The sequence below is a fragment of the Garra rufa genome, chromosome 5, assembly GCF_049309525.1.
Source record: "Garra rufa chromosome 5, GarRuf1.0, whole genome shotgun sequence".
Lineage (NCBI taxonomy): Eukaryota > Metazoa > Chordata > Actinopteri > Cypriniformes > Cyprinidae > Garra > Garra rufa.
Window position 1 is genome coordinate 13,730,691 of NC_133365.1, and position 12,109 is coordinate 13,742,799.

General features: G+C 35.2%; 1 protein-coding gene across 1 annotated transcript in view; it reads left to right on the forward strand.

The window, feature by feature from the left end:
* Positions 1-12,109, forward strand: part of dapk1 (death-associated protein kinase 1) — a 97,248-nt gene that overhangs the window by 66,707 nt on the left and 18,432 nt on the right. The window contains exons 18-20 of the mRNA XM_073840229.1: positions 708-806; positions 8,793-8,870; positions 11,388-11,604. Coding sequence (XP_073696330.1) covers positions 708-806; positions 8,793-8,870; positions 11,388-11,604 — 394 coding nt within the window. The remainder of the gene's footprint in view (positions 1-707; positions 807-8,792; positions 8,871-11,387; positions 11,605-12,109) is intronic.

The window sequence follows — 12,109 nt, forward strand, 5'->3', positions numbered from 1 at the left end:
AAAGTGAACGTAAGAGTCTTAACTTAAGAGTGAACATAAGAATGGATTAGTTTTGTTTTTGATGGTAATGCACCACAAAATACACAAAAAAAGCAAGAGAGTGGTGGAGTGAGCAGTAGCTCATTATCATTTAAAGAATTGCACCGAAACTGTTCCCTGTGAACAGAGCTGTTTTTGACTAGGTAAAAAGGGTGTTGTTTTACATGACCGTTGATGAATTTTCAACCACATATGTTGCAGACATTTCATGAAGACCCTAAAGAATCCCAACTTGTGGAAAATGGGCATCCTATGATTTTACCCTATAGACCAGTTTTTATTCTTGTCTTATTCAACTAATAATGATTGTGCCAATCATCACCCACTTCTTTTTCATTTCTTAAAGTCCCTTCAGTTGACCCCGTTTACTTGGTAGCAATTTTCTTGAACTTTTTGCATAACAATTATACATGATTTATTCCTGTGTGAATTTTTTAATGGCCATTACAGCTAGAAGATGATTTGTGTTTTTTTCTAGCTGAGGGCTGTACAGGTCAAGAGGAACAGAATTATATTAATATGAAATTGAATCATCAGCATTTTAAATCACTGTTATACACTTGAACAATTGAAGCAATTTTTCAACTTTGGTTTTCTAGTTGCCATTTGAGATGAATCATTCTCAGAAAGAGAGTGTTTACAGATGTTTGCTTTTTGTTTGTCTGTAGTTTGGGAGAACACCTCTTCATCTGGCAGCTAGTAACGGAGGTCTGGAGGTGGTGCGTCATCTCTGTGTTACAGGAGCCAACACTGAAGCCATCACTAATGTAAGTCCAAGATCAGAGTTTTGATGCGAATAATAACAGATAATTTGTAACAGTATTGTGCATTTTGACGTCATGATTTATACATCATGATATTGCATTTATACAACAGTTTGACAGCACAAGTGTGTAAACACATAAGAAACAACAACGGAATGTCTTTAAAAACCCTCTTTTGTGCAAACCATGGATTCAGATTTCAGTTTGACAGTTCAACAGCTGAGCCCAAGACTCCGTTACTAATTCAAAAACATCACTTTGGCCGAGGTAAGGCTGTTCTCGGCGGGTTCCCAAGTGCTGACTGACCTGCTGACACCCTGGAGCTGACATCGAAAACATTGGAGTAAATTTTCAAATAGACGTTATCTTTATTAACAAATCGCATATTTGAAGTCTAAACGAGTACATTCCCACCTAAACTCTTAAAAATACATTTTGTGACACAAAAACAGTATTATTTATGAAATTATAGTAGATTAGGGCATCCACCATGACACTCGTTGTGAGAAATACTGCAAACGAAGTGATACAATGGCTAAAATGGTTGGTGTTCTGATATCACTAGAATATCTCACTCCTCACAGCCAATCAGATTCGAGAATTGTTGTATGTACTGTTGTATATGCGATATTGAGTTTATACAACAGTTTGATGGCACAAGTGTGTAAATACATAAACAAAATAACAACAGAGTGTCTTTTAAAGCTTTCCACCACAAATTAAAATCTAAAGTTGACCGTTTTACAGCTGAGCCCAAGCCTCCATTGTCACTTTAGAACTAGGAAGAAAGGAACGTTGAGTTGCTTCATTGAAAGCTTATCGTATTACTGTAGTAAAAACAGCGTATTATGTGTAGTAGAGTATTATGAGAGAGAGATGGACTGATAGGGTGTGATTACCTGCATCTGATACAGCATTCATTCTTTAGATTGGTCTCGTATTCACAATAAACATTAATTTGAATATATGCTAAGGAAAGCGTCGTAGTGTTAAGGATGATTTTGCTGCTCAGTCCATTTGTTCACTGCGTCAAGCTGTTGAAACTAAAAATAACTTAAAGTAAAAGTCTCTTGTCGCCATCTAATGCTGGAACAGTGTAACTAAAAACACCATCACGAACACATACCGTTTCTCAATACTTAACATTATTATTAAGTACTATTAGTTATATAAAATATTGTTTATTGAATAATAATGTTTAATAAACAACAACAATAGCCATCATAAAAATTGCTAGGCAATTCAGTCAAAAGTACAAAGGCAGCACTCTGATATACAGCATTGAATTTACATAAACATGGGGTTTTGCTAAAACTATCTTTTCTGGAACAAATAATAAATTAATGAAACCAAAGACTGCCCGTTAGATTTACCCATAAAGAATTATATTTCATGTGTAACCACTACAGAGACATCAGAGCCAGTGGTAAATTCCAGAAGTATGGCTAATTTTCAAATAGACATTATCTTTAATAACAAACTGTATATTTTAACTATAAACAAGTACATTCCTGTCTGAAAAAATCTTAAAACTAAAATGATACTGGATTTGGGTGTCCGCCATTACACTTGCTGTAAGAAGTACTACAAACAGAGTGATACGATTACAAACTGTGAAACGGACCAGAAAGAACTGTTGTATAAATAATTTTATGTATGTAGTATGCATATACATTTATTTTCCACAAGTTCTCAAAAGCTTTTTGTTGTTTAGTTTGGCTGCTGTCTTCTTTTAATGTTAGATATTGAGGTGTAACTCGAATGATCCAGTGTCCTGCCCTCTTAGCACAGTAATCAAATTGCTGTCTCTTTATCTCTTTAAATAAGTGTCCATTTATCATTCACGACAGCCTAGATTACCATTCTGTCCTTAATCCTTAATCTTTCAGTCAGCTGTGTCTTACCTCATATAGTGCCTCTCCCAAACAATGTGTGTTGGTTTCTGTAGGTTTGCGTGTTATTATATGATTGTGTGGGTGTCCCTCCTTTGGATGACTGATGCTTAATCTGACTCATTCTTAATGTGTGTTTGTCAGGATATATCTGTCCGATATTTGGTGTCTAATATACCAGGAAGGTATTAGCCTATAGTGCATAAGCGTATTAATGAAAATGTGCCAGCGGAGAATAACTGTTTCGCTTTCAGTGCTGGTGAAGGACAGCATGCCCCAATGAACCCCCAACCGACTCATCCTAAACAATGTATGTTTTCAATCAATAACCCAACATCCCTCCCCTCGGCCGGCCCACACGCCCCTCGCTCACACCCCTTGCCTCAACACTATCTCAAAGCACTCCTCCATGGTGTTAATATTGTATAGTGGCTGATGCACAATACATGTTACAGCACACGGGAATTTTGAGAATCCATAATTCATTGCCAGAGGCGTATGGGTCGGCGGCTTAAGAAAGAAAAAATGCCTTCCACATATAGGACGCCATTGATTAATGTGGCCTTCACACTTTATATTTTGCTCTTTTTCCCCACCGTTTTGTCAGGCTATACACCATTTTAACGTTTGAGGTGGTTGGTAAGATTATTTACCTACATCACTACTTTAGTTAACTACATTATGTGAGCTAACAATGCAGAAGCTGTCACAATTCCTCGATTCAATTAAAGTACTTGATTTAAAAAAATCCTTGATTGCGTTTTGCCCAAATCGAGTAACTGGCAAAATACCGGATTTGGCGCATTCCATGGACGAGAATACATGAATGCATTATTAGACCATTTTCCAGTTGGGTTGCTTGATATATTAAACCCATTTAAAAATCTTAACAAAACATAATGCTATTGTGAATTCACAATTGCTACAATTCAATTAAATAAATATATGCGATACAGGTTTAATATATGGGTGTAGGTTACCTATATGCATCTCAGTGTAGCTTTGTTCACAATAAATGCTGCTCCACACAAACTGTTATCATTTACATGTGTACTCCATTTCTGCATATTGTTGTGAGTTTGGATTTATTATAACGTTCATTTGGGAACACAGCGTGCACCATTTCATCAGATTTGTGAGGTAAATCATTTATAAACCTTCCAAACACTTGATAATACATCAGTATTAAATTACAGTGGCTGTAGCATTTCTGTCATAAAAAAGTCCAAATATTAAAGATTAAGTGGAAATTTGAATTAAATGTTTATTCAAAATTAAACAAGCATTAGATTGCGCAGTAAAGTGTAAAAACAATCGTCAGACCGTTGGTGCACTCTGCAGGCACTTGTTATAATGCATAATGTACGTTAGCTTTATTGTTTATAATGAAACTAATTATTATTTCCTCATTATATATGTATTTCAAGTCATTTTAAAGGCTAATTGTTCGCTTATGTCATGTTTTTTTATTATAATTATACGATTACTCGATTAATCGTCAGAATAATCGACCGATTCCTCGATTACCAAAGTAATGTTTAGTGACAGCCTTAGTTAATTTCAACATTTATTACATCTTACATTACTAAAAATCAATGCTACTGTTATTTATTGAGCCTGACCTAACATGAACTAACAATAAACATAAATTTACTCTGACGGAGGGCCATATCTAAAGACATAGGTACAGACAATAATGACAAGCCATAGTATCAATGTGTCAAACAAACACTAGATTTAATTCCTCCATGTCAGAACGCTCCATTCAGCCTTAAGATTTTCAGGCGTCTTTTGGGAGACAACCATAAATCAATAAAATGAATACAAGCACGTCCTCATGGGGGCACGTGGTATGAGCTGGAGATGAGCAGACAGACACAAAAAGAGTCTGTGAATAAGAAAATGGGCTGTTTTGTACAGAAGAATTTGCAGTCATATCTCATAAAGTCTAATTGGCAGGAAAGCTTTGTGTTTAATCAAGCCACGTTAGATAAGAGTAATTACAGTGGAGCAAAGCTCTCCCATTACTATCCTTTTCATTGGTGCTTTAACACCTCTGCTGCATTCACCACATCCTCTTTCGCTTGCGTCTGCGTGGGGTGTGCGTGCGGGGGCTCTCTTTCAGAGGGAGGCTGGTTAATTTGTCCCCGTCGGTTTGAGGAGGAACACAGCTGTTTCTGGTTGTGTGGTTTGCTTGTGTTTGTGGCCCCAGGTGTTAGCTGTGGGGTTTGTGTTGCTGTGTGTGAGATTGTGTGTTTGTGTATTCTGAGGTGTTAAATCATTAATGGTTTTGGTCGAGGGCTGTGACTCTGGTGGGTTTTGGGTAAACAGATTTTTTTTTTTTTTTTAGGTACCCACAACTGCCCTGAGGTTTGTGTACAGAGTTGTAAGCCTATTCTGATGCTGTCTTTGAGTTTGTATGTTTTTACAGCACTTTTCTATGGAATAGACTTTCTTCTCTCTAATAATCATTCCCCTTCACAGCTGGTGTCTCCTATTGCTGATTTCACAATCACACATGTGCTGCCGTCACAGCCTCCTGGGACGTTCCTATGTGCGTCATTTTGGTTGTAATGAAATGAATGCAGATTTGTATTTCTTTTTTTCACTTCCAGACGAAGAAAGAACTTTTTTAGTGCTTGTGAAACAAAACAGCACATGAGGTGCATTAGTTGTGTAACTAAAGCTTTCATTACGTATTTTATCATTCTAGTGATGCCACATAAAATGATGGGAAATGTAGATTGGTTTGCCCTTATTAACTGACTTAAATGAGTACCATATTCCAGTGGGGGTTGCTAGATATAATTGACATCTGGGGTTTAGCCCATTAGTGCCATATAATGGAAGTAAAGCTTCCAGGCCTCCAATTTATTAGGATTTTTAATTTGATGACTAATACTGAGGTCTGAATAATACATATATATACACAGCTGTCCAAAGGTTTGGAGGGTAGTAGGGATTTTTTGGAAATAAATTAATATTAATTATTCAGCAAGGACACATTAAATTGATAAAAAATTACAGTGAAAACATTAGCCCTTTTCACAGAGTAATATCAGTAAATTGGAGTAAAAAACAGGAATGACTTTACCAGTAAATACAAAAATGTGCCGTTCACACAGGCATTCTGCCTGTTTACTGGTAAAGCACCATTCACACTTAAGTTTCAAAATACTGGTAAATTCTGTGACATCATAATCGATCTCTGACATCAACTGGAAACAACCTCTAAATGACGTGTTTGTAAACATGGAGGGATATACGCAGTCAGTGTTTTTGTTGATGTTTTTATTTTTGTGTCACACCGTTCACATTCATGCAGAGGCTTTTGGCCTGGAGACATTATATTAGATGACTTCAAACTGAACTACACAACATGAAGTAAATGTGTCATCTGAGACCGAAAGTAGGGCCCTATGATTTCTGCAATACTGAAAACGCAGACAGAATTGCGGAATCCAGTCATAAAAATTGAATTCACTGTATAACGTGGAATGGCAATTTTTAATAAATCAGTATTTATGACTCATTCAAAAATACTTCACTTGTTTCATTACTGGATGAATCAGCGTTTTTGAAAGAATCTCTTGAATGAATGATTAAATGACAAATACATTTTTCAATAGTCACTATGCAATCAGCACACATTATTTTTGCCAGTTACTTTCAAAAGGTGATTTGCTCTATTTTAATCACCACTATAGACATCAGTGTTCATATCCAAACTATAAAACATTTATCCCAGTATTTCTGTTATCATATAAATGATTGCAAGACACTGTGTGGTTGAAAAGACTGTTTGTGAAGCTGTTTCTTACCTAAACATGGTAACTGCTCTCTCTGTCAACAGCAGCGCGAACGAAGATTTGAATGTTCCGGTATGACCTTTTCAAATGTTTAATAGACATGGGCGCATCTTTGTCATTTAGAAATTAGATCATGTGGGTGTTTGAATCGTGATCACAGTCTTTTTTTAACGATTAATCGTGCAACTCTACTACACACATACTGAAGCACGTGTGATGCTCACAGTGTTTTCAGCCTTTGCCACCTCAAACTATGAGTACATGAACACACAAACATAATCTCTAGAACTGCTCTGAAGGTCACTTCTTGAGCATTTTACCGTTTCTTTTGAGAAAAACTATCGTCATATCATATACAAACAGAAACTTAAAGGTCTTCACAGCAACCTGTCAAAAGAGAAGTTTGGTTTATCTTGAAGAAATTGTAGCAGAAATATATTACTTAATTTAATGATAGTACTACTACTAATAATAAAATAATTATTAAAACATTTTATAAGGAATATCTACCAGAAAAATGATTCACCAAAATTTGTTTAGCAGAAAAATGTAAATGCACAACACAGTATTTGTGTGAAATCATGATGAAACCAAAATGAAACCATTAAATTGGAATCCAGAAAATTAATGGAAACACAGAATTTGGTAAAAAAAATGATACTAAATAAGATGTTAAATTGATGTTAAAAGTTTCATGATTTCAGTTAATTAGACTTTTTATCTTTTTGATTAATATTTTTTTAATTAATTGCGAAATTAACGTTTTTACATAATGTATGTGTACTGTGTATATTTATTATGTATATCTAAAAACACACAAATACAGTATATATTTTACAAATATTTACATGTATTATGTGTATATTTTTATATCATTTATGTTAGATATAAATACATTTAATATATGAACATAACACTTTTTTAAATATATATATGCATGTGTGTGTGTATTTATTTATACACAATAAATATACACAATACACTTACATAGTGTACATATTATGTACACAAAAACATTTATTTTGGATGCGATTAATCACGATTAATCGTTGCCCAGCACTAAATTTAACCATTAAATTTAAAAGTTTAGAAAAATTTACACATTTAAAAAAATCAGAATTTGGATAAAAATAAAACGGAATTTGGGAAAAAATAAAATGGATTTCTCGTCAACACTTTCTGAATTTGTACATGCTCATACCGGTAATCTTGTTCTGCTTTTACAAAGAGCACATTACTGGTAATTTACTGATAATATTACAGCTTCTCATACCAGTAAATTCCCAGAACTTACAGTAATTTACCAGTAAAGACTGTATGTGTGAAAGGGGTTTTTGATGATGCTGGTGATTTCAAATAAATACTGTTCTTTTCAACTTTGTATTCATCAAAGAATCTTAAAAAAAATTAACCTTTCCACAAAAATATCAAACAGCACAACCGTTTTCAACATAATATGAAATGTTTTATGAGCACCAGCATATTAGTAATGGCTACTGAAATTCTTATTTTAAATTGTAGTGTTTGAAAAAACACCAACTAAAGTTGCAATTTTGGGTCAGTGGATGTAAATTACGAGCCAGGCTATATTTTATTCTGTGGTGTAATTGACTTCACCTGAACTGTATGGTGCTAAATAGGCTTCTAGCAGCTAAAGAGACATTTTCCATGGGCGGACAGACAGATCGCAGCAGAAGTGAGAGGGGGTGGGCGAACAGTTGAAGTTAGCTGTTACCCACTATATCACAACTCTTTTTCAATAAGTGCCGCAGTCAGACGGAACGAAATCACATGCAATCCCTTGAAACTGTTGCAAATGAGTGAATGACTCAGTCAGGACAATTTTTTGGACAGATAATTATTATTTTGTAGTGCACTCATTTTGTATATAATGTGTCTTGAAGGCAGCATTACACCTGCCATTCGTTTCAGCCGTAATCATCACTATACCCGCTGTTGTAATGTACTGTGACTCACGCTGTTGAGCTGTTAGGTGATATTCTCTCTCTTCTTTCTTTCTTTCTCACTTTTTCTTGTTAGCTTCTCACTTTCTCTTTTACACCCCTACCCTGCAAACTCACTCACTCTCTCTTTCTCTTTATATCTCTCTTTCTATCAGAGCTTTATTAGTGTGGTGGTCTGGTAATACTGTGCAGATGAAAGGCTGACAGACTTTTATTTATCTAGCTTTACTCATTCGTCTGTGTCACTGGACTCTGACGGGCCCTGCATTGCCTGTAATGTTCTGTAAGCTGCGGTTTATCCATCACTGTCATTGTCTCTTGCAGGATGGGAAGACAGCGGAGGATCTCGCGATTGCAGAGCAGCAGGAGCATGTAGCAGTGCTGCTGGCCAAGCTGAAAAAGGTGTGAGTCTTTGTTTATTATTCATCTCACTGAGACTCAAGAGATGTTCATTTGCATTACATGAATGCTTTGTGAAGGCTTATGAGATCCTTTTGTTTTTTATATGACACCTGCAGGAGATGTCAGTTTTACTCAATAATGACTCTCATCCCATTGAAATGTATTCTAATTTTTTTTAAATAAATGTTTGGCTTTTAGAACATATGATTTTAACCCATTAATCTGCTATTGTCTAAGTGATACTGGATAACCCCCACTGGTCCAAAACCCAAATCCATTTACATGTAAAATGCTGTGAAATCCATATGGGAAAATGAATGGCTCCAATCGGAACCAAGGCTGCTAATAAAGTGGACAGGCACTCTTGCACTGTATAGACTGTTTGTTGGACTTGTACTGTGGTATTCTTTAAAGTACCTTGGAATAAAATGTAAATATCATCATAAAATAATATGGTAATGTCAATCAAAAATGTATTGCAATTCAAAATAAATATCATTTATTTCTGTGATGCAAAGATGAATTTTTATCAGCCATTACTCCAGTCTTGTGTTATTTCACTCAGTTATTACTTTTATCGTCAATGTTGGAAACAGTTGTGCTGCTTAATATTTTTTTGGAACTTGTGATACTTTTTTTCAGGATTCTTTGACGAATAAAATTTTTTATTAGCATTTATTCAAAACATATAAATGTTTTCTAACAATATAGGTCTTTATCACTTTTTATCAATTTAACACATTCTTGCTGAATAAAGGTATTAATTTCTTTCAAAGAGAAAGAAAGAAAGAAAGATCAAAATTACTGACCCCAAACTATGAACAAGGTGTTTATTGTGACAAGTTTTTTTTATTTTAAATAAATGCTGTCCTTTTTAACATTTTATTTATCAAAGAATCCTGAAAAAGTATCACAGGTTCAAAAAAATATATTAAGCAGCACAGCTGTTTCCAACACTGATAATAAATCGGCATATTAGAATGATTTTTGAAGGATCATGTGATACTGAATACTGGAGTAATGATGCTGAAAATTCAGCTTTGCATCACAGGAATAAATTATAATTTAAACTATATTAAAATAGAAAAACACTACTTTAAATTGCATTAATATTTCACAATATTAGAGTTTTTTCTGTATTTTTTAATTAAATAAACGCAGCCTTGATGAGCAGAAAAGTGTCCTTTAAAAAGCAATAAAAATCTTACTGATCTCAAACTTTTGAGTGGCAATGTAAATGTAATGTATTATTATTATTATTATTAGTGGTAATTATTATAACCGAAGCTTGCAGGCTCTCAAACATGGCGTCATATCTGCCAATTAATCGCAGATGGCGTTCTGAAGCTCTTGTGTAGTTCTGTAATGTGATGATATTATTTTCAAAGTGACTAAAAATACATATTTTTCCATATTCTTAGATATTTCAGACACATCTAATTTGACTTTCAGTCTGCATCATTTTTTAAATCTTGGTCTTTTTAATGCTTCAGTCACTTAGATTTGCTCTAGTGTTCAGATGTATGGTTTATCTATAAACCACAGACTGGACTTTAGATTTTGAATTCTTTTAATTTGACAGTCACACACGATTTAATATTTGGCATTTATCATCGTGCTATTTGCTTCAAAAAGGGGATTATGCTCAGTTTGAAGGAATACTAGCTATTAAAGGGTCAGTTCACACAAAAATGAAAATTAGCCCATGATTTACTCACCCTCAAGCCATCCTAGGTGTATATGAAATTTTTCTTTCAGACTAATACAATTAGTAATTCAATGGCAGTGAATGGTTTTGAGATTTTGAAGCCTAAAAAAGTTCCTCCATTCATTATAAAAAAAGTGCTCCAAAAAAGGCCTTCTGAAGTGATTTGTGTGCCTTTGTCCTTTTGGTTAATATCAAAATCTTCCCACATTTTTCTTTACGAATCCATGTTTTGTAATACTAATTTGTGACAGGTGTTTTGTTTTCCTCTCTTCACTGCATTTCCGCGTTTGCTTACATCCTACGTCATCTGGTGGAATGCTACTCCCTAGTGAACATGCATACGACAGTTAGCAGAAGCTAGAAATTACGGTTGAAAAAGCTGTAAATATGGATATTTTTTTATACAAATGCATTGGTTCTCTTCAGAAGGCTTTTATTAACACTCTGGAGCCATGTGGAGTACTTTTTATGATGGATGGATGCACTTTATTGGACTTCAAAATCTCAACGCCCATTCACTGCCATAATAAAGCTTGGAAGAGCCAGGACTCTTTTTAATATAACTCTGATTGTATTCATCTGAAATAAAAAAAAAAAGTCATATACACCTGGAATCGCTTGAGCGTGAGTAAATCATGGGGTCATTTTCGTTTTTGGGTGAACTATCCCTTTAAGAGCCTGTAAATTACACTCATTAGGATGCACTGAACATTCTCAGTCACATTACCATTATGCCATTGGTCCATATGTCATATTGTATTGCCATTGGATTGTGTTAATTTATATGCCCTTTGTGGCTGGTCTTACAGGACAACCATAAGACCATTTACATCCAGCAGCTGCGGCCTACACAGACCCTCCAACCTCGTGTCAAACTCAAGCTGTTCGGCCACTCGGGAGCAGGGAAGAGCACTCTGGTGGAGTCTTTGAAATGCGGCATCTTGCGGAGCTTCTTCAGGAGGAGGAGGACCAGGTTGACCAACCCTGTGCGGCACCCAGCCTCACCTGTCACCTCCAAACCTGCAGGTAGGGTGATATATGTTTCTTCTTTATCTATCCACCTTTATTTTGCCGTAAAAGCGGGCATGGCCATTTGTAAATTTTATGGGTCGGGCTTCTGGTCGTATTTACGTTCAGCTATTTTTAGCTGTACAAAACAGCTGGTTTTGCTGCTTGATATTGCAAATTGGTGTGTTTTACCATATTATTTTAATGTGTTGTCTTAATTACGAACACACTGGTTTGTGGTAAAAACAGTTTTACTGTTTATTGCACGTTGTTCTTCTTCTCGTTAAAGGAGTAGTTCCCTTTCAGAACAAGAATTTAGAGATGATCTATTCACCCCCTTGTCATCCAAGATGTTCATGTCTTTCTTTCTTCAGTCGTAAAGAAATGGTGTTTTTTTGAGGAAAACATTTTAGGATTTCTCTCCATATAATGGACTTCTATGATGCCCCCGAGTTTGAACTTCCAAAATGCAGCTTCAAAGGGCTCTAAATGATCCCAGCCGAGAAAGACGGGTCTTATCTAG